The 23618-nt window shown below is 40.8% G+C and overlaps 2 protein-coding genes across 5 annotated transcripts in view; one reads left to right on the plus strand and one right to left on the minus strand.

Annotated features, from left to right (window-relative positions):
• GNPDA1 (glucosamine-6-phosphate deaminase 1) lies at positions 1-12669 on the plus strand. 2 transcript variants are annotated; one of them, XM_032769203.2, is made up of 7 exons: positions 1-79; positions 2186-2315; positions 3508-3609; positions 4979-5161; positions 6220-6404; positions 7276-7450; positions 8503-12669. In XM_032769203.2, exons 2-7 carry the CDS (start codon positions 2192-2194, stop codon positions 8598-8600), a joined length of 867 nt encoding a protein of 288 aa, XP_032625094.1. In that variant the 5' UTR covers positions 1-79; positions 2186-2191; the 3' UTR covers positions 8601-12669. The 2 variants fall into 2 exon arrangements, with proteins under 2 accessions (XP_032625094.1, XP_032625095.1); XM_032769204.2 differs by having other exon boundaries at positions 7-36.
• Positions 10772-23618, minus strand: part of RNF14 (ring finger protein 14) — a 21034-nt gene continuing 8187 nt past the window's right edge. For all 3 annotated transcript variants that reach the window (XM_032769199.2, XM_032769200.2, XM_075068120.1), the window contains 6 exons: positions 22961-23112; positions 18605-19132; positions 17827-18055; positions 16239-16411; positions 14338-14468; positions 10772-12504 (listed from right to left, as the gene is read on the minus strand). In XM_032769199.2, the coding sequence (XP_032625090.1) occupies positions 12447-12504; positions 14338-14468; positions 16239-16411; positions 17827-18055; positions 18605-19132; positions 22961-23112 (1271 nt within the window). In that variant the 3' untranslated portion in view covers positions 10772-12446. The remainder of the gene's footprint in view (positions 12505-14337; positions 14469-16238; positions 16412-17826; positions 18056-18604; positions 19133-22960; positions 23113-23618) is intronic.

Genomic DNA, 23618 nt, shown 5'->3' on the forward strand with positions numbered 1-23618 from the left:
CAGTCATATGACGACAGGCCGCGGCTTGGGGCGAAGGTGAGTGGGGGCGGGCGCAAGGGGGCCCGGCGCGCCGGGACAGGTAAGTGAGCCCTGCGCTGCTGGCGGAGGGGCTGCGGCGGCAGCAGCAGGAGGCGCTAGAGTGCGCGGCGCGCGCGGTGCGGCTGCGGCGGCAGCAGCAGGAGGCGCTAGAGTGCGCGGCGCGGCTGCGGCGGGGGGCTGTGCTGGGGCCCCGCGGGGAGGGCAGGGGCAAGAGTTCGAGTCCCAGCCGCTCCCTCGGGGTTAAAATGGCGCTCGTGGGACGGGGTTGGCGTCCCTTTGTTGGAAGGGCTTTAAGGTTCCGCTCCCACCTGCTGTGCCGCGGTAGGGGCGTTTTGCCGGCCGTGCAGCGCCGTGGGAGCCGGAGTGCAGGCTCCACAATCAGCCGCAGGCGCTCGGAGTGACCGTGGGCAGGTGCTCGCTGAGCCGCCGGCCCAGGGGCCCCAGCACCTGGCCAGACTGAGGCAGGGGGTTATCGGTAGCCCCTGATGCGCGGGGATGGCCCAGCCTGTGCCTGCTTTGAAAGGCCCATTGCTGCCTTCCACTCCCTCTCTGTCCCCCTGAAGGAGGCTAATGCCGCTGTCCAGGAGTGGGGCCACTTCCTAGCAGAGCGGTCACCCAGCTGCCCCTGCGGAGAGGGTGAGACTGGAAGGTCCCCACGCTCTCCGGGCCTACGCTGGGACCGGGTGTGTGAGGTGGGCCTGAGGTCCCACAGGGAATGTAGGACCAAGCTGACCCCTTCCCAGAACACTCTCTGGGGTGGCTGCTCTTTCTTAGGCCTTGTTCTTTATCTGGGGTTAACTAATGCCCGGGGTCGATCTGGGGAACACCCACCCTGTCTTCAGTTTCACTCTCAGGTAAATTAGGCCAGGTCACCTGCAGGTAGTGGGTTGCCCAGGAGCGGCGCCACGGTTTTTGGCGCCCTAGGCAGGGGTCCTTCTGCACTCCTGGTCAGTGGTGGCAATTCGGGGGGGGGGGGGAATCCTTCCACGCTTCTGGTCTTCAAGGCACTTCAGCGGCGGGTTCCGGAGCAAGTGAAGGACCTGCCGCAGAATTGCCGACGACCTGGAGCACGGAAGGACCCCCCGCTACCGAATTTCTGCCAAGAGCTGCAAAATGCCACCCCCTCCAAATCCTGGTGCCCTAGGCGAGCACCTAGGTTGCCTAAATGGAAGCGCCGGCCCTGGGGTTGCCTTCTGCTTAGCTCTCATTTTCTTGGGAAGAGGGAGTACCTTGCAAACAGCTCCCCAAGTCTTCAGACGGGGGGTGGGTTCAAAGGGAAGTTGCGTTCCCTGTATCTTACTACACCAGAGTGCCAAGATGCCAGCTTCCTTTTAATTTGGGATCGTATCCTCTCCTGTTGGCATGTGGAGAGGGAATTAGGATCTAGTGGAGCCAGGCCTGAAAATAAGCCAGGGAGTGCTGCCTCCATGGCATTGTTTGCCTTCCTCCCCAACCCCACTGGCTGATCTGTGTTCATAGGATTTGGGGTGGGGAAGAGACAAGGTCCTGTGGAGGAAACTATATACCCCTCAAAATCCAAACTACTAGGGTAAGCTAATGCTGCTCTGGTCAATGTTAACTTGCCTCTTTCTTTCCCTTTGTAAGTGGTAACCCCATTTGGGCAGGTTCTGGGCACTGGCTTGCAGAGAATCCCTTGTAGTATGGCCTCTGCCAAGCTATATTGCCAAGAGTCCGAGACAGCTGGGAAGGAGAGTCAGCATGAAGGCATAGGGTCTGTCAGATTTCCTTGTGCCTCCTCTGATTTGAAGGGTATCCTTAGGAATCTACATCCAGTTTCTTCCAGATCCAAAATGCCACACCATTTCAAGAAACTGGATGCTCAGTAAACCCAAGCTCTTTTCCTGCCCCTATATAGAAATAACTTGCCTAGGAAGCAATCCAGTCCTTAGTGGCTAATTCTTCTTGGTAGTATCTGCTATTGGCTAACAGGGTTCTTTTCACAGGGCCAAAGTAACTTGGTTATTGTTTCATGAATGCACTCAGATATTATATGTACCTCTTGCAGTGAGAGGTGGAGAGAGAATGTAACTATACAGAAACATTGGTAGCGATATGAGTTCCCAATATTTATTTCATTGTAGAAAGTGAACTGCTTTGTTTAAGCTTCTTTATTTTAAATGTGCAGGAGACAATGAAACTTATCATTCTTGAGAACTATGCGCAAGCCAGTGAGTGGGCTGCAAAATACATTAGGAATCGAATTATCCAGTTTAACCCTGGCCTGGACAAATACTTCACTCTTGGACTTCCCACAGGTAGGCTTTGAAAGAAGATTCATTAAGATGCTGATGGTACCTTCTGTTTAATCAACTGTAAAGCATCCTGACTGTTTCACCAGTTGGAGCATTTAAGTGACAGAATATTCCCCTAATGTAAAGGGAGTGTCTCCTTACGCAACATATAGATGGACCAATCTGTTATTTGGGGAGAAACAGTCCATATAATTTACTTAGCTTAAGAAACCTTTCTCTGTTTTTAAAGTAAATCAGTTATATAGAGCGATGCCTCCCAAATAATATAGAAGCTGATGCATTGCATGACAAAATACCTCTTCGCATAAGTGGAATAGTCAGTGGTGCTTTGGAGAACTGTGTGCTTCCCCAATGTGTAAAATAGAGACAGCATTCATCTACTTACAAGATTAGACCCTTACTACTTGAATTAAAAGAGAATCTCCAATATTACAACTGGACAGAATCAGAACTGCTCAACTGTGTGTCATAGCCCTTTTATGACTAATCATGGAGATTCTCCTTTAGTTCAAGTAGTAAGAGTCTGTAATCTTGGAGCAACGGGAGCTGGACTCTGAAAGTTGATGTAGATTTGTTTCCATATTATTTTTTTATGTTAGAGTTGTGATCCAACCACATTCTTGTTTTTGGGGAGGCAGCATCAGAAGTGCAACCCACTGGGCTGCCCCTCCTACCACACCATGTAAGAGCTAGTTTGGTCTCACCCAGTCTACTTATGTGATGTCTTGGTAAAACCACTGTTTAGTACATATGGCTGCTTTTATTTTTGTTTTATAATATTTAGTGCTAAACATCTTCAAAGTAGCTGTGTTTAGACATTGCCTGTCTCACAACCCCCTGCTTTGCAAGGTAGATGAATGCTGTCTCGATTTTACACATAGGGAATTTGAGGGCCAAAGAGACCATGTGATAGTGGTTGTGTTATTTGCTATACTTAGTAATTGTCAATGTCTCCCAGTCATTAGTGAGGTTCTGCTCTGAGTAGGATTTTGAGCTGGCACCAGAATTGAATTTGCTGAGATGGCTTTCTATATGTGTGAGCCAATATTTTGTAATTAAATAGTTCAGTCTTTCAGTAACATAAAATACTTTGAATTAATGATGTATAGCTCTTACGCAGCTCAGTGTTTCACAATGCTGTGCATACACTAATTCCACTAACAATTTTAATTTTTTTCCCCCTTATCTCTCTTAGGAAGCACTCCTTTAGGATGTTACAAAAAGCTGATTGAGTATTACAAGAATGGAGACTTGTCCTTCAAATTTGTGAAAACCTTTAATATGGATGAATATGTAGGTGAGTCATCTTATTTCATGAAATGTTGTGGTAAGGACACAATCCAGCTTTTTCTTCTTTTTTGACTCCAAACTTTTATTCTGGTGAGTAAAATCAAATGAAATCAGACATTTGTTAATTCAAAATCACTTTGTATAGAACTCAATGTAAAATGATCCCAAAACTAGATGGGGAGGGGAGAGAGAGGAATTTGGAATACTGTGTAATACAAATTAACGAGCTGCAACTTTCCCCTCCAATTAGAGAGATCACATTAGCTATAACTCTCTGAAAAGCTGAGTGATATACTACCTGAGTATATAATTAAAGAAGTCCCACTGAAGATGCTGTTAGTAGATTGTATGTAACATCTTTAACGTTCCCATTTTAGCCCAGCTTTCTTCTGATCAGGGAAACTGCTACTTCTGCTACTTGGCTGGTTTGGAGGAAATGCTGCAGCCCTGTTTGTAATTAATAACAGAGACAGGCAGTACTCCAGCAAGACTGCTCTTCAGACTTACTGATATGTGGTCCTATCATGTTAGATTAGGATTGCCTTGTTTGTGAAGTTGTGATGTAATATTCTCTTCTCAGAGCTGGTCCAGAGAGAAAAGTGAACAAATCCTCTGGTTATCAAGGTATCAAACATACGTGCTAAATATGTGTGTTAGTTTGCTCTTTGGCCCTAATGCTATTGCATTCTCTTCCTGATTTGAGTGGACAGATTATTCACAGAAAAAAATATCATAGTCATAGAGTTTTGGGTTAGGGTTAGACAGTTCTATAAAGGATGACTCTATAACAATCAGGGAGTTCTTGAAAGAATTCCCTGATTGTTAATCAGACTAAAATTGCTTCTCTGGTTTTGGCATAGTGTTAACAAGCTTGGACTAACAATAATTCTGCAGAATGTTGTAAAGACAAGAAAGACCTGCTGTATATCTGCTCTTTTGGAGAACCTGCTCCATAATATTAATGCACCTTAGCCATATAACTAGGATAATCTGCCTCTCCCTAACACTGTGATCTTACTGGAGCTATTATGACTATTTTTTTTTTAAACTCATGGAACTTAAGAAAGCCCAGCTTGAAGGGCAGATGGGGATACTGGCATTGACTTGTAATCAAAACCCCTGATGTCTATGCAAATGTATGTAAAAGTTTTTATATAGGTTATTGTATCCCTCTCTCTTGTCCCCACTTATCATTTGAGGCCCCAGTCCTGAAAGCTATAGAAATCGGGGTGTGAAAGTCAATGGGGCCTTGGATGTAAGCATTTGAAGCAGGGATTGTTTGTACAATGTCCAGCACAATGGGCCCTGTGTCCTGACGAGTTCTGCAGGTATGACTGTAATATAAACAAGAAATAATAAATGTTCCTGGTCAACAGGTCTCCCAAGGGATCACCTGGAAAGTTATCACTCCTTCATGTGGAATAACTTTTTCAAGCACATTGACATCTCTCCAGAAAACACCCATATTCTGGACGGAAATGCAGCTGACCTACAGGCGGAGTGTGATGCTTTTGAGGGGAAAATCAAAGCAGCTGGTGGAATCGAACTCTTTGTTGGAGGTGAAAATCTGAAGGAATAACAGACTTGGAGAGAACACAACCTTGTTTTTGCCAAAATTCTAGCTAACTTTGGGGAATTTTTGTTTAAGCCACTTATTAGATTTGCAGTCAGTAAAGCCATATGTGCATCCCATTTCCAATTACTGTAAGCACACCTGTCTGTTAAGTGTCACCTCTATCCATTCCCTTCTGTGGCATTGATGGCGACAAATGCTATGCATAGGTGACTCACTTGTGGTGTATGTGTGTTTGGGGGGTTTTCCTGTCTCAATGAGATGTTCAGGTTGTCCTAGTAGCTGTTCCATCTCTGGTCAAGCCTTGTGGCCATACCAGGTCAGTGGAATGTGGCTCCTGCTCAAGTAGATGGGTCTCAAAATGTGAACAATAGACTGACTTCAAAGTCTACAGGGGTAGGGGATGATGGCAGAGTGGTTTTGATCCACTTGGCAGTGGATGATATCCTTAATGAGCGCTCTTTACATGCTTAATTTTAAAGTTCAGCCATTTTTTAGGTATATTTTCCCAGAAGGGGGAAGAAGTGTAACTTTTTTTTCCACAGAAGTCAAATCGCTAATGATGTTGTTCAAATGCATTAATTTGTTTTAAATTGCCATTTCATCTAAGATCTAGATTTGAAAACTTCAGTCCAATAGGTGAATTCTTCAGAAAAGTATCAAGTAGTAAAAATGGGGAGAGAAGGTGTGCTAACCAAAACTGTGTTGTAACCGTTACTCTAGCAAGTTCTACCAGGTAACTGCTGTAATCAGCTAGAACCCCTCTGAGACAGTGATGCGTCTGAGTGCTAACATCCAAGTTACTACCTCCCAAAATGCCTTTGCTCTTATTGAATTCAGTGGGAAATTTGCCATTCACTTCAAGGGAAGCAGGATCTTGGAGCTTGAGCAAAGCTGCAAGTTCTTGTATGAAAGTAATGTGCTTCACCTATTCTGTAGCTATTCTTAGGAGCCTATAGCATCCTTACAGTAAGAATGATGTTGGCTTTGCTTCCTATGATGCGTTAAGGTAGTGACACAGTTCTTAAACTGTCTCCAACACAGGCATTGGTCCAGATGGTCATATTGCCTTCAACGAGCCCGGCTCAAGTCTAGTGTCCAGAACTAGAGTGAAGACGTTGGCTATGGACACCATATTGGCTAATGCTAGATTCTTTGATGGCGACCTCTCCAAAGTCCCCACAATGGCTCTCACAGTTGGAGTAGGCACAGTCATGGATGCTAGAGAGGTTAGAATTAAAATACAATGACTTAATATCATGCTCCATGGAGCATCAAAAGGTTGTCTAGTCTTCAAGCAGTGTACTTTCTGCAGCAAAGTCCCAGGCATTATAACTGAACTTCCAGAAGTGTAGTTTGCTCAACTAAACAACCTACCTTCTTGTACCCTGCACAACTACCTCAGCTTTTTTTCCTGGGGCTTTGATTGCAAAGATCAAATTAGCCATGATCAAATTAGACACAAATTGAAGGGCTTATAAATGCGGCATGACGGCTGAGATTTGGTCCTAATAAAAGTAAAACCATACATGCAGGGAGAAGAAGAGAAGGGTATGACCAAATAGTCATATGCATTGCATCAAAATGAGCTTAGTCATGTGGCTTCCATTATGCTACTTTAACATTTTTAATGTAACTATGCAGAACAGTTGTATTTAGCCCGGGGGGCTGGGTAAGGGAGGTTTCCAGGGGACAATCTCACAAGGTAAATGTGAGAAGCACTGACTTACTCAGAGGTGTACCAGCAAATTGTGAGAGTCACAAGATGGTGTGTGGTTGAATTTATTTTTACACCTGTAGTTCATAACCGTTAATCACCTCCTCTAAACTACTCTTGCATAAACACTAAAGGGAGAGCTTAGAGTAACAGGTGGGTAAACTTTAAAATGGCCAGGCAAGCCATAATTTTACTACCTAAAACAATATAGCCAAAGTGAACAGTGCCCAGTCAATAAAGTGAAACACTGCGGGGAGGACTAAAATAGTTTTCTTCTTTAGATGACTTACTCATCTACTGCTTCAAACAACACTTGGGTGTTCCCTTTAAATGTACGTCACAAAACCTAACTGTTATTCCTGTCTTTTTGTTTTTGAATTCAGGTTATGATTCTAATCACAGGAGCCCATAAAGCATTTGCTTTGTACAAAGCCATTGAGGAAGGGGTAAACCACATGTGGACAGTGTCTGCCTTTCAGCAGCATCCCAGCACTGTCTTTGTGTGTGATGAAGATGCCACCCTAGAACTCAAAGTTAAAACAGTGAAATACTTTAAAGGTAAATATTTGACCAGATCAGGCCACTTTTTCAGTTAGCTTTTCTATACTTTAAGGCAGGGGTGGACAAACTTTTCGGCCTGAGGACCACATTGGGGTTGCAAAACTGTAGGGAGGGCTGTGCCTCCCCAAACAGCCTGGCCCCCTCCCACTTCTTGCCCCGACTACCCCCCTCAGAACTCCCCGGCCCCATCCAACCCCCTTGCTCCTTGTCCCCTGACTGCCCCCTCCTGGGATCCCTGCCCCGCTGGGCCCCACCCCCTATACAACCCTCCCTGTCCCCTGACTGCCCACTCGCCCCCCAAGAACCTCCACTCCATCCAATCACCCCCTGATCCCTGTCTCCTAACTGCTCCCTATCCAACCCCCTCAATCCCCCTTACCATGCCGCTAAGAGCAGCAGAAGATCGCAGCCAGCCGTGCTGCTCGTGTGGCGGCATTGCTGCGGGGAGACGGGATAGCAGGGGAGGGGCCAGGCTAGATGTGGCCTGCAGGCCGTGGTTTGCCCACCTCTGCTTTAAAGGCTACCATTTAATTTAGCAAATCGTTCCTGTCAGAAAAATTGTTTGAAGGAAGTGCTGTCAAATAACTTTCAACCCTAAAGTTTAAAAAAAAAAAAAAAAAAATACAAAATCTCCACTGACTAGAAATCTATTCAGGGTAACATTTAAATATTCCACTATAGTGTTATGAACCCTGTGTTGAGTTAGTAACTCAAAACCAGAAACTATTGCTTAGAAGAAATGAAGTGAGTGAGGCTAGCTTAATTCTCCAAGCTGAGTGAAGTATGTCCCTCCTTCTGTAAATAACAGAATGTAAACTAATTAAAAAAATTCTATTAGTCTGTAGTGGTGGTAAATAACTAAAGAGTTTTAAACTAATTGTACTGACACTCCAATATCAAGCTTACAGCGATGGGGTGAAAAATACTTTTGAGGGTTGTGTGGGAAGAGGGAAACATAAGGATATTAGTGGCCATAACTAAAAGCAAAAGTCCTCCATTTATTGCACTTAACTACCTATACTCAACCTTTTCTTTTCCCCCTACACCAGGTTTAATGCTTGTTCATAACAAGCTTGTGGAACCCTTATATAGCATGAAGGAAACAGGAGCAGAAAGAAGACAGTCTAAGAAGCCATACAGTGACTAGTTTCTTGGGGGCTGGTGTGATGCTAAGCAGGCTCTTCTCTTGGAAACCAGCAGAGGAAGAATCCCTACACATTCTTCTTGTATTTGTTCATAAATAAGGAGAGAGGTGCTCATTTATTGTCTCCATCTTTTAAGAGATGAATGCTGAGTAATAAACTAGGTGAGGATGGGACCTTATGTACTGTGTTCTAACAACCACAAACCTACTCATGCGCTAGTGGTGAAGCCAATTGAAATGAGATGTAGAATCTACAAAGCAAGTAAATGAGAACAGGAAATAGATATCCCTCAACTCAAAAGGTGAGGATATGAAAGGAAGTAAAATCAAATGGGTAACTGTATAATGTATTACATTTGACGGACACACATCTAGGTTTCTCTTTCCCCCCTGCAGTGCACTTATTAATCTCAACTGCACTAGCATCATGAAACAGGAGTACTAACACTAACTAGAGTTAGCCATTAAATAAACTTCAAAGCTCCCTTGAATTAATTTGTACCATTTTAGTTTGGGGGCTTTCTTGAGGAGATGCTACTCACTTCGGTGTTCATTGATGTATATATGCTTCTACTAAAGCCCTGATCCTGTGATGTGATGTGCTATGCACCCTCCTTCAGCAAAATCTCAAACGCACCTGCCCTGGCTCTTCAACTTTTCAACTTAATGAAAGAGCTGCCACTAAATGGTTAAACAGCAATTGTTCCTTATCCATCTGTGTAACTCTGGCTACTATTTCACTTCATAATGTTTGGATTTTTAGAATTCCGACTATCTGAATGTCACTGTATGTCAAGACTAAGGTACTGTCATTAGACAATAGCTATCAAGTCTAAATATCTGTGGATTCAGTTCTCCCCCCCTGCTGTTAAGTGTTCTGTTGGTTGCAGCAGGGTAGGGTCAATTGCCCTCCTCCAAATCTTCTAGCCAGTTCACCTCCTTGCCTTTCCTGAAGTCATGGTGGTATATGCAGGGAGAGCTGTTGTAATTCAGCTGTCTATGAATTTAGCCCATATTTAACCGCCTAAATCCACTTTGATGAATGAAACCATCTACTGCTATAGACCTTGCTACTTCCAAAACTCTATTGGTTTTATCCTTATTACTACCAAAAGGGCTTACATCAAACTACTGAAGTGTAAGTCACTCGTGCTGTTTTTTAAGTGGGGGATATGTATTTGTTTATATGGAAATCCTACAAACTATCCATAACATAACTTTCTACATTAAATGCAGTATTTTTTAATCCAAATAAACTAAGTCATGTTGACTGTCTTTACCCATAAAACTTTGAGAGTTAATTAGGAATTAAAATATCCTGCAAGGCCTGACAGAAATAATTGTAGGGGAGGGAGATGCTACTGTGTCAGAAAGATCAGTAGCGGACAAAGCTTGATGGTAAGGATTGTCACTGCCCACTGAAAAGGGCTTCTGTGGAAAGAGGAAGAGATGGAAGTAGAAGTGGAGGTAAACTCAAAAGTAGTTAAGTTACTTAGGACTCCCTGGATGTGCATAGGACTTCAATGCTCTTGAAAATTTTACTCTAAATGCTTCATTTAAAAGTTAACTGAGACAAAACAATCAGAATACATTGCTCGCTATATGGCGGAACCTAAGAAGTGATGCAAGTCTTGGCTTTCTATACATCATTTTGTCTATTACCACCTCTGAATTTAAAAAGCAACTTGTAAAAATAGGCAAGAAAGCATGTTTACTCAATTCCACAGCCACCTCCTTCAAGCTAGCTTCCATCGTTGCAAGAATTTTGCCTTCATCCTAAATTTGTGTGACATTGCACCAGAAAAACCCATTTTTAAAGCAGGTCATACACAGTAAAGAGAGATGCTCCTGCTAGAAAAGTTTACAGAGCTGCTGCAGAAAAATTAAGTATTTTGCTTGAACCATAACTTGGGCCCTCTAACAGCTATGGGTAAGATACTGTTAAGTAGCTAGAACTATTCCAGCTTCCATAACTTGTCAGTCTTTACACACATACGTAAGGCCAGAACTTGTCTCTTAGCAATCTGATTGCGAAAGACTGTACCATATATTACGGCATTGAGCATCGCAAATCATCCACAGAAGGAAATGAAAAGTTAGTCTAGGATGTGAAATCAGCAGCAAAAGCACTGAGCCTAGATGCATGTTCTACAGTTAAAAAGAACAAATCTAAATTTTTAAATAACATTTATTCCTCTCTCTCTTAATTCATCGTGGTAATATAGATTTACATCCTTTTTACAAAGCTGAGGAACAAGGCTCTTTTGAACCCTTAAAACATGATTTTAAAGGATAAAAAACTTACCAGCCTCTTTACTGCATAACATTTCATGGCTATTTCTGCAAATAATGCTTTGAAAACTAACACAGGCAGATTGAGAGAGAGTAGGAGGCAGACACTCTCTCAAGATACCAAGCATGATAGTGAGTTGTGTGACAGGAATCTTTGTCCCCTCCAGAAATGGACTAAAACTATTTACTCAATTCAGCTAAACAGACATCTGAGTAAAAACTGCATATGAAGAGTTGACCTTGACACTCTGTATCATTACCTAGCTCCTGAGCCATTTAGGCTCTGCTGTCTTATTTTGAAGAAGATACATTTCTCATTAAAAAGTCAAAGCAGCTGTTTTCTAGCCTATCTTACAGATGAAAAGGTATTTCTAAAAATGTAATCCAAGCACTGTTCTCACAATTATGGTTGGGAGATCTGGTTTTCCAATAACTTCTTATTGTGAAGTATGACAGTGTGAATGAGTGAGCTAGTTCAGATGGAAGGCTGCCCATTACTCCTGGACATTTATTTAGAGGTCTTTGGCCAAAGGACATAATTTCACAAATTTTAACTAGAAATTGGGAAGGAAAAATATGCAGTTAGGGGATTCAAGTCACAATTGTGTACCTGTAAAATTTCAGTTCAGTGTCTGAGGTGCTTTTCTTTTATTTAAGCACCTCATTAATATTTGAGTCAAGACTGCACAGAATTTCACAGATTGGGCACACAGACTGTTTTAATATCCATCATTATGAAAATAATCACCAGACCATATAAATTCCATCCCTGTTAAGATATGATAGCAACATGGAAATGAATTACTGGAACTGAATCAATAAGTGAGAGTTATAAAAACAGGAAATGTTTGTCAGTAACCTTCTACACAGGACCCAGGCTTTAGATCCACTCTGTGGTGGTGGGAGGATGGGAGAAGGAGAAGGAATAAGGGGCAAAAATTCTGCAATTTATAAACCTCTACCACCCCAGTGAAGTGTGTCAGTGTTAGAGCAGTGAACCACCACAGAAAAATCAGTTTGGATCCAGGTCAGGAAATGCTATGAAAGCAACTGGCTCAGTCTCAGCATAAGAATTTCTCCCCTCTCTCTATGTTTAATAGTCTTCCTGCAGTGGGCACAAGCAGCTTCACCAAAGGGCTCCAAGGAGAGCACATCTAGCCTACCTCAGTGATAGGAAAGATTATTGCAAAGTATGTAGGATGGAATCCAGAGATCCTTGCAAGACCAAACTTCCTGGAGAAATTCCCAAACAGAAATTTCTAGGATGTGTTTCAGAAAAAGGGGCACATTATGGTATTTAGAGTTTTCTCAACTATTTTTTAAGCCTTCGGATGACAGTTTGTTCACTCTGTTTAGCACTGGATATGTACATGAGGGACCTAAACCACTAGAAGAGGAGGGAATTGGTCTCTTGTTTGTGGCAACAGCATCCAAATGGTTGTGTAAGCAGCCTGCAGTGTGAAGTGTTATCACTCATCATATGACAGCAAACAAACTTGACGTAAGCGGAAAATATTCGTTTCTTGTTTCTTCAGCTTTAGGTGATACAGACCATAGTTAGTCTTCATTTTCAGCATCCCAGAAGTCACCATCAACATTCATAGCTTGAAACAACCTGTGAGACAGGCAAGAATCTGTATTAGGAATCACTGAACAGCAACTTGAATTTGAAACTATGATTTGAACTTTGCAGCAACTTTATTTTTGTCATTTCATTGAAATGCATGTATTGCAACAGACAAAGTTGAGTCAAATAAAATATTTTGCATTTCTATATGAACAATGGTGTCCTGGTCCATGACTAGGGCTCCTAGGCACTATGGTAATAAAAATAAATGATAATGATAATTAAGCCCAAGCCCCCAGAGAGTAGTAGTATTAATCATTTTTATTATGGTAGGTAAGACCAAACTGGAAGAGAGCCCATTGTGCTAGGCACTATCCAAACACAGTAGTAGAGAGGAGCTTGTCCTGAAGAGTTTACAATCTAAGTAGACAAGAGTAGGAGAACTTGTAACACACAAGCAGAGTGAAAAATGTGATGCAGCAAACACATCAAATTAGTTCAATGATTAATCTATTTTTTGGGGTGTGGGTTTAAATTAGGAGGAAATAAGCTAAGTGGAGAGAAAGGAGACGGAACATTGAAGAGATGGTGGGTAAGGGGTGGGGCAGAGAAGGGGAATTGTGGAGTGAAACTGAGAGGAGACGAGACGAGACGAGACAAGATAGTGGAGGAGGAAGAGGGAGGGTTGGAGCAAACAGCCAATCAGCATAGGCCAGAAAGTCCAGTCATGAACAATTCTCTGAACATAGATCCTTTCCCCATTTTACAAGCAGGCAAATTGAGGCACAGAAAGTAGATGACTTTTGCTACTGACTTTCATTTATTCAAGGACAAGGAATAGAACTCAGAAGTCCTGACTCCCATTTCCTCCCATGGAAGCATCAATATAATGTCTAATATTAGAGACTCAACATCCTAGTGCTAATCTTTAAAGCCCTCAATGGCTGGAAGCCCGGCTATAAGACAAGACACTGGTTTCCTTTGCTAAAACTTTCTATGATCAAAGGTTTTGTTAAGGCTGATGAAGCCCAGAGCAAAATTTTCAGGAGCCAGTAGTCATTGTGCTTTTTACAGCCAATGCCCTGTTGCTGGGAAGTTCCTACCACTAGAGGTTAGGAAGAGTCCACATCTTGTTGCCTTTACAGCATAATGCATGACACTCCTCTTTGCACAGCATTTACTTCAAAAATGGCTGTACAATGACCAGCAACATTTCCTCTGGAGAGAAATATTACTGAACACATCCACTTAAGAAAGCAGAATAAGCAATGGAGGAATGAAAAATGTTGTCTTAGTATTAATTTGATATGACACTTACATACCACAGTGGGGGTATATTATACATGCCCAGAAAGATTTGGGAATGGAATATAATTTTAAAGAATTCTTTGATCCTGCTTGATTAGCAAAACATTCCAAGACACAGAATGCAAGTCAGTGAACCAAGCTATTTCATGCTAATACACCTCTCATCCACTTCCGCTACCATCTACCCCAGTAGCAATGATCTCCTCTATTCTTCCACACAATCCCAATGATGATGGCGTTCGCCTCCAGTTCTGCAGTTCCTTTAGAGCTGCCTTCCTACATATTTATACCAGATTCACCATTGTGATATCTGACCAACCTATACATGAAAATGAACCATTCCAACAACAGTGAAAAAAAATCCCTCAAAGGAATACCATATTTCAAATCATATCTGAAAATATTTTATTCTTTTGCCTACATCTCAAAATTTCTCTCATTTGTATTTAAACTTCGTAACTAGCTATGTAATTAAGTGAAAAAATTATTTGGGGAGGAAGGGGGGCTTGCAAGAAAAATGCTATACATATGGAGCTTGTATTATGTTTGAGGGCATATATTGTGAATACATACCGGTTAAAGCATGGGGAGGATGTATCATTGAAGTGCCTATATGGGTTCACCCTAGACAGAGAACCCATACAAAGCCAGCAGAAGTACTGCCTGCAGCCAGTGCATGTCATCTTGTTACAACCATCTAGTTTCTGGTGGGGGAAACAAACAGGGAATAGCAGTAAGAATCAACCATAGGTATATCTCCATATATATTATATCTCATAGAACCAGAAGGGACCTTGAAAGGTCACTGAGTCCAGCCCCCTGCCTTCACTAGCAGGACCAAGTATTGATTCTTGCCCCAGATCCCTAAATGGCCCCCTCAAGGATTTGAACTCACAAACCACTGAGCTATCCCATCTCATGTCGCTTCTAAGCCTTCAAACCTCTCTTTGTGCAACATCAGCAATCAGTATGCAACAAATGACAGAAATGTATATTTTCAGAAGTGGAACATCTGTACAGCATTTTACTACGTCACACCATCTTTGACAGACTACAAAAAAATTTAACTATAAAAGTTTTTTTTATAGACTGTTTACCCACTGTATGACTAAATGAACCATTTTATTCAAAATAAATAACTTTTCATCACCAGTTATTTCATTCAACAATAAGGTCACCAGCTGGGTCTGAGCTCCATGCGGACTAGCCACTAAAGAGGGGACCTAAGTTACCTAAGACAATTATGCCAGACAGCTACACAGCTATTTGTTAGACAGCAGTATAATACTACATCAGGATTCCTGGGTTCTATCTCTGGCTCTGGAAAGGGACTGGCATGTAGATAGGATAATCAAAATACATCGTTTTGGCATATTCAACCTGAAAGGCAGTGTTGCAAAGTGGCTAAAACTTGATTCTGCTATATTACAGACCTCTGTTTTCTTCCCAATTCTCCTTGAAGTGACTTGGGATAATCTGTTAATTTATTTGCACAATGGGAGATGAATACTTGACTGCCTTCTAGAGTTGGGATACAAGGCCATGGTCAATATTAAAGTCTGAAATGGATGGAAATACTAACAGCAATCAGTAGAAGTGAGGTTTGAAATTATGGTCTTTTGGCTCCCAGCTCAGTACACTTTTGCCTAGTTTACAGAATATTTGGTGGCAAATGAATCTCCCTGGTGTCTGCGGAACACTGCCTACCTTTGTGGTATAAGCAGCCTGATTCAACCAAATCGCAAAATGGACCATAAAAATCTAGTATCCTTGTGAGGTCTGTTGCATGTCCTCACTTCAGTCTGGTTTCAGGAGATGTGTACCCACAGGAGGAGTTTTCTCTTACTGTAATGCCAACTGCTTCTGCTGGCTGCAGAAGTGAGGACAAGCTCTATTACAAGTGTAAGTCTACAATATTGGTGAATGTCCTTCTCTGTTTGTGAACCTGTGCCTGAGCCTGTGTCACAGAAGCTTTATTTGGCTGCATTACTAAACACACTGGAATCCTCACTTTTTCCTGAACTGTTTGTTGGCAATTACCAGCACCTGGGAAACTACTGATGAATACCTTTAAAAACTGAAAATACCTACTGTTTATTATAGAATATCGGGGTTGGAAGGGACCTCAGGAGGTCATCTAGTCCAACCCCCTGCACAAAGCAGGACCAATCCCCAGATTTTTACCCTAGTTCCCCAAATGACCCCCTCAAGGACTGAACTCACAACCCTGGGCTTAGCAGGCTAAGGCTCAAACAACTGAGCTATCCCTCCCCTCAATGTTATTAAATGTAACACTCAAAAGTAAGACTAGAGTAGCCAGAAGCAGGGATGAGGCACAAATGGAATCATATGGAACCTACGAATGAAAGTCGTAATTACCTGGCACTAGTCCCCATAGTGAATTGCATTAGCAACATACACCAGTAACAATTAAGAACAAATGTCATTCTCCAAGTTTGGCCCAATAAACTCACCTCTATAGGAGTGCCACAACAAGGGCAGGCCTTTGAGTTCTTTTCTAGCCATTTTCTACTTTCCACCTCCTCAAGGGCTTTCTGAATCACTCTTTTGCCATAGCGCTGCTCCAGAAATATTTTAGTGGCCTCATCTGCTTCTTGGTACTCATTACGCAAATCCATGAGCTTTTCTAAGGAGTGAAATAAAGACACAAAAAAACACATCAGCCTTACATACCACACTGCATATGGAAGTCACACTCTTAGTTAAGACGAAGAGCCAAACTCATAGTAAATATAATCCAGGAGATTCCAAAGATTGCAAGGGTCAAGAGGATCCCAATAACCCTGACAGGAGAATGAGGCAGTGACCGCCACCCAGAAGTTCTACTCAGCTGCTGATACTAGTATAATCTACCACCTCTCAGCCGTGGAAACTCCAGGACCAACAAAACAGTACACACCAGGGACAAGTACTTTATTTTTTTTTTTTTTAAACACGTTATGTTTGAGATTCTCAACAAGATGTTCCTTGTACTATTTCATAAGTATCTGCTCAATATGCAGCTGCAGTTAAAAAAGCAAACAAAATGGTAGGATGCATGAGGAACAGAATGAAAGTTTATATTGAAAACATTGCAATTCCATCATATGAATCACCTTTGCTGGGAATGCTGTGTTCCAGTCACTCTACTTGAAAAACCTTAAAGTGGAAATAAAAGGTTTGTGACCAAAACAATTACAGGCATGGAAAAAAAATTCATATGACATGAGACTGAAAAGATTAGGATTGTTTAGTTCAGAGGGGAGACAAATAAGAGTGTTCACGATACAGAATGAACAGTAGAAAGAAGGTAGATTAGACACTTGTATTCACCCTCTCTTGTAATAAGGACTGTCAATAAAATTGAAATAGGTAGCATATTAAAAATTGATGCAAGGAAATATTTTTTGTTAACACCATACATTTAGTGGAACTCTATCACAAGACATCAAGGCCAAATGCTCAACAAGATTCAAAAAAGGAATGGACATTTATACAGGTAATATCTTGAGTTACATTAGTATGGATTTTAAAATGTCTGGAATATAAACCCTCATGCTTCATGGCATATGGGTAAACTCCTCAAAGGCTGGAAGAAACTTCCTGTGGACCTGTTATTCCATAAATGTCCACTTTAGGGTTTCTTGCATCTAGCCTCAAGCATTTGCTACCAGCCACTGTGGGAAACCGGAATGTACCCTGTGTATCACATTTCTTTCTAAGTTATCGATAATCATTTTGCTTTTAAAAACCTCAAGATATACAAATGGGTATAGTGAGCAACTACAATGCCATAACCACAGTCCTTCTTAACTGTGTCATTGGTTCATCTAACTTGTTGCAGCATGTCTAGACATTCAACCGTAAACTCTTCAGGGCAGAGGCCAGCTCTTCAACTACGTTTAACCTCTCATCCTCATTAGACAGAGAGTCCCACCACACAGACAGAGGCGTCAACTCATTAACCCCTAGAAATGTTTCTGAGTATCTACTTAATGTCACTGTATTCTAAAATGAAAGCTGCAATTCTCTGTGTTCCATTTCCAAAACAGTGCAACTCACCCGCAGTCACTTTACATGGAGAGACTCCATGATAAGTCATTTTACAGACGGTACAGAAGGCATAGTTGCAACTGGAACATATGCCCATGGTGCAACCCGGCTCTTGCATCACTGGAGTCTGACAGCATGGACGAGGACAATATACCACGTCTGCCATCAAGTCCAAGCTGGACTGCAGAAGTAGGCGGTCATAACGTGCAAACAACTCCTCTCCAACCAGTTCCTTAACCTAAACAAAAAGATAGAACAATATTATATTTGCTGGATTCAGATGTTCCATCTATTAGCTCTGGTAGAAAAAACTTTTTTAGGACATGGGTACCAACAACTAGTTTAAAATGTGCTAAAGCAAATTCAAACATGACTCTTATTCTGATCAGGAGATGACTGCAATAATCAAAGAGAAAGTATGCAAGTTATTGATAATGCTCTAATTAAATTTGCAGCTTCTGTGCACAGTCATCTTAAATATTCTGAAGAAGACATTCACTAGCAATTCAAATCCTGGGCACTGACAGTCCCATAATGAAAACAATTAGCACAGTCAGTGGGATCATATTAATTCAAATCGGTGTCCAAGACATCTGAAACTAACAGTGGGCAAAACTGGTGCCAGGTGATCTAATTTTAACTCAGGAGTGTGTAAGTGGCCTCTGGGTAGCATGAAAAGATTCTGTACTTTAATTACTATGGTTTGAGCAAAAATCAATTATATACAATTCAGCTTCAGTAGTAAACTAGAGGTGTGCATGCATTGATTATATACTTCTGCTATTACCTGGCCAGGAGTAGCAACAGAAGAACACTTTGGTTCTGGACAGCTGAGGCAGTGGACCTGACCATCCCTGATCTGAATTTCAAAGTAGTCCTTTAAACAGGATTTGCAGTATATATGCCTGCACTCCATGAAGTACATACATTCACTACCCAGCTTCTCAGAAAAGCAGATGCTGCACAAGAACATCTTACTGTTAAAGCATTTTTTCTGCTGAGACTGATCAAAGTCCAAGATTTCCCCTATCAGACTTGACAGAGACTCCACATCCTGTACAGCTCTTTCATCAAGGATTTCTTCTTGTGCTGTTGCAGCACCTGCTGCACCACAATCATCCAGCTCAGCATTCAGAGGAAACAGAGATGTCCTGCTCTGCCTATTTTCTTGATGGCACAGTTTTAGTTCATATGGGGAGGTGATGTTCAGGTAAGCTAGTGTTTCTTCCTTAAGAAACTGCATCCAGGCAAACAAGACCACACAGCCTCGGTTCTCTTCCCACAGGTTGTCTAAGTGCTTGCAAAGTGCAGTAAGCTAGAAAAGAAAAGTTTGAGCTTAGAACCCAAAAAGAAACAGCTCCATCTTCCAACAACTCCTGACTCATCTTAGAACAATTTCCCTCTCATATGGTACCTTTTAAAGCAGCTTCAGATTTCAAGTTTAGGCCATGAACTAATTTAGTTTAACAAGGTCTTTGTTGTTTGTACTCATTGTGAAACTGTAAGAGAGCAGCACTTTACGTCCTCACTTGATCACTTGCTAACCTCCAAAGCATAAATCCTCAATCTACACCTTATGCTATACAGAAAAAGTTAACTCCATTACAAAATATTAGAAAGTATTGCAAGTAATTGTAAAGAAATGTAGATTTAGAAATAAAAATTATATTATGTGATAAGTAACAGATAACATAGTTCTATATGCTTTACTGTATGGATTAAATAACATTTGCTTCAAGGTGACCTAGCTAAAATATTTTTAAAATATGTCTGGTGCCCGGCCTTTTTGTGTTTAAAGAAAGCCTGAAGAGTTTGTTTTCAAGTCTCTCTCCTGTTGGATTTTCCCCCAGAAATATCAAAATGTCAGGTCTTGTCTTCCCTATTTTTAATTGAGGACTCAGCTATACGCTGGGTGGGATTTTTGTTTGGTTTTTGAGCCCTTAGTTGTCAGGGTGCTCAATCTTAAATGTACATTTCCTTCCAATTGTTCCCTCCATTTCTGAATTAAATAGGTACACAGAACAGAAGAAGTTTTAAACAGTCAGTTAAAATCACTTCCCTTCTCAAATCAGTTTTCACTTGCTTGATAATCTGATATCCAAATTGGTCCACAAAATCTTCCAGGAAACATGGGGTAGGACAAGGCCTCAATTTCAAAAGTAAAAAACATACAGGAAAAACTAATTTTGAATATCATCTTGCCTTCTTCATAAATCATAAGGCAGAAAAAACTGACAGCTAATTTCCCACCAGCTTTGCAGTCATATTTCAAATTTATAAATTAAAAGCCACCTGTATCATAATCAGAACTCATTTCCTTTGAGGTGAATAGGTAAGAACACTCTAATTACTGCTAGACCTATATTCTGATCTAGATATTTTGGATTACAGGAGGAAGTTATTTTTAGTGAACAACAAAAACAAAGTAACTATGATGCATATTTACAATCTCAACTTTGAAGTTCTGAGTTTAATGAAAGAAGTCAGCCTCATTATCCTGACCAGACTAAACGTAGCACATTTGGAAGCCAATTCAAGATTCAGCCAACTACTCACGTCTGATTTTAAGAATAATGCTTTAAGTGTTTTATCATCTGATGTACTTTAATGGTGTTATTTAAAACATTAAAATCTGTATATAAAATAGATATTACACGCTGTATGAATTAGTGCAGGCATTTGCCTTTTGGACTTTCATTATCAAACCCTGAACACATTCTAATGTTGTGTACTGGAATAGACATCTGCTTTGTACCAGAGACTTCCCCCTCTTCTACTTCTCTCTAACTTGCAGTGAAATTTTAGTATTCCAGTTTCCTTAGTAATTTAAGCATAGTTAGGACATGAGTATTCTGCTTATCTTGCAACTAGCTTTATTTGTTGTGAGTGTTAGTTCACTAGCAGCAGTGCCCTTTGAAGACAGTCTGAACTCTTGGCCGATTAGCAAGTTTCCATTCATAACCTTTAGTTTATCTCTTCCAAATTATACTAACCAAATCACTGCTCATGCATTGAAACAGCTCATGCTACAATTACTGCATGTTAATTCAGACAACAATTATTGCTGTTTCCGTAAAAGTCAAGTTAACTCAAATGTGATCACCTCACCTGAGTGCACATTTCCCAAAGACTTAAAAACTGGACATGTTAATTGGACGATGTTTGCTCTGAAAAAGCCTAATCTATGGAAAGAAACTGATTCTCTATCTTCCTCCCTGATATCTTATACAGCAGGCTATAGAAGGAAAATAAATGGTAACTTTAATAACTCAACGTATAATTTACAAACAAGGGACACCCCTCCACATACCAAGGTTTGTGCTGCTCTTACTAAGTTCTCCACTGCTCAGCAATGAACTTTAGGTGCACAGTCTAGTTGTATGATCAGGCACAATGTTTTGATCACAATATTCAGTGGAATTATTTGTACACTGACTACCACAATGGAGCTGGCCCGTAGATGCTACTGTAATACAATAATAGCATACAAGAAATAAAGGCCTATGCAACTGAAATTTTAGTTCATTTATGGGGAAAAAATCTAGATGACATGCTTCTTTCATATAAACTCACTGCCGCTCAGCAAACAATTCAACAGATACAGCTCCATGTTAGACAATTTTTATTCAAGGGATACCAGCTATTTTGCAAATACCCAGTAACATTAGAAATAGTTAATGCAATAATAAAGACTTCAGTTGGAAGTATCCAGACGTGTTACCCACTGTACCCAAACATAATGGATGCATTCTTCCACCTATGAAAAGATATGGGTTGTTGTCCTGTATAATCTCACTACCTAATGCAGGTATTTGGTTTGTGTAATTTTTAAAAAAAATGTATATATCTCATACACAGTTCTGAAAATGTGTTTTTGAATAAGCAAATCCAAAATGCTTTAAAGTTACATTATTTTTATAATCCACTTGCTCTCTTTCTTGCACGTTTGAAATTGAAGTGTCCTCAGTGAAGACTGCTCTCTATCCACACCTGCATCCTGGATTGTTATTTTTGGATTGCTCACAAATGCTGAGTTAATGTCATCACATGTTTACTAACATCAGAAAAGGCAGGTTAAATTCTGGGGCTAACAATCCTAACAGCATCTCTTTAATCTAGTATTGCCTTTATCAGCCTTTGGATCTCAAGATCTTTAGCTGCTTTTGATAGAGCTATGCCTCTCTTCAGAGATTTTAAAAATACATACACTTGTGTTCTTTCACTAAAAAATTTTGTTCAAGAAAATATTTTACAGTATCTTACTCTTAAATAGTAAAAAAAAAAAAAAAAAATTCGAGAAGAATGTTTATACATTAATACCTGCCCTTCTTAAACGGTGGAAGGCACCCGAGTCTCATCAGACACAGTACAAAAGATTTTCAGATACAGGCTGTATTTGCACAGCACAGTCTATACATATTCACATATACCTACTCTATAATGCAAAGGATATAAGCAGAGATGAAACAGGACATCAAATCGCTATGACTGGGATTTTCAAAAGTGCCTAAAGGCCAGATTTCCAAATAGGTGCCGACAGATGCAGATAAGCACCCAGTAAGATTTACAAAAGCACCTAAAGCAAGTTAGGTGCCTAATACCCACTGAAATCAATGGGAGTTAATCACCTAGTGACTTCTAAAAATGCCACTACGCATCTCTGTGCATCTTTAGTACCTTTAAAATTCTGGCCATAAGTGACTTAGGAACAGTCATATTTTCAAAAATGCCCTCAGCATTAAGAGCCTATGTTTCATTGACAGTCGGGACTTAGTCACTTAAATGCTTTTAAACATTTTACCCTAAATGATTTAGCCTAAATTCTATTGATTTTCTATGAGACTTGTGCATCTAAGTAATTAAGATTCTTTTGAAAATCCCACCCTTTATCTTTAAGAATCTTGCAGCATGAAGAGAAAAAGACTGTTGGCAAAGGGCGCCAATAAAAACTACTTCTCACACAATTCATTAGAAGTATGTATTATATTTCATGATGCTAATTGTTTCCTCCAACTGAATCTGGATGTTGAAAGCAAAGTTTTATCCAACTGTTCCTTCACCTGCTGCAATTACAAGAATTTTTATTTATTTTTTTATGTTCCTGAAAGGTACAAGAAGTGCCACAAAGATTTTTAAACCAAACCTGGGTCGGGGAGAGCCACTTGCTGCTGAGTGTGAACACAGGCGGAGAGACTGATGGGTAATCTGGCGGGAGTTCAAAATTCAATACAAGTGGAGGCAGAAAGCAAATTGTGTATTCAAATCCACTGTTCTGGAGACACTCTGTGGGACTTCCTGAACCAAAGACAATTGATTGACACAAGTTGAGAGAGAGAGAGAGAGAGAGAGATCAACAGAACTATGATTATAGGTGTTACAGCCTAATGAAGTTTAACTGTAAGATAAAGTTCCCAAGAAACCTCTTTTCATTTGATAAATTTTTAGTTTAACTGCTTTACTCAGACTTAAGTAAACAATGTGCCTTTTTAGTGTTATAACATTTCATAAACAGTTGTGTGCTGGAGGCTGAATCAGTGAATATTGACTTTGCTAGTACTATGATCTGTCAGATAAATCACAAACCAGATAGTCTAGAAAGGCAAATCCTCAAGAATAAGGGTAATTTTACTTTGTTATTCTAAGAACAAGAAAAGGAACAAGCCTCTCTAATTTTGATCATTTATCATTGACAGTTTTCCTTAGAGAAAAAGCAAATTCCTATTTCAGAGGTCTTTCCAGAGAAGGGAGTGTCTAGTGGACAGAGCACAGCATTGTGGATCTGTCACTGTTTCACTGTATGA

Source organism: Chelonoidis abingdonii, chromosome 7 (genome assembly GCF_003597395.2).
Source record: "Chelonoidis abingdonii isolate Lonesome George chromosome 7, CheloAbing_2.0, whole genome shotgun sequence".
Classification (NCBI taxonomy): Eukaryota; Metazoa; Chordata; order Testudines; family Testudinidae; genus Chelonoidis; species Chelonoidis abingdonii.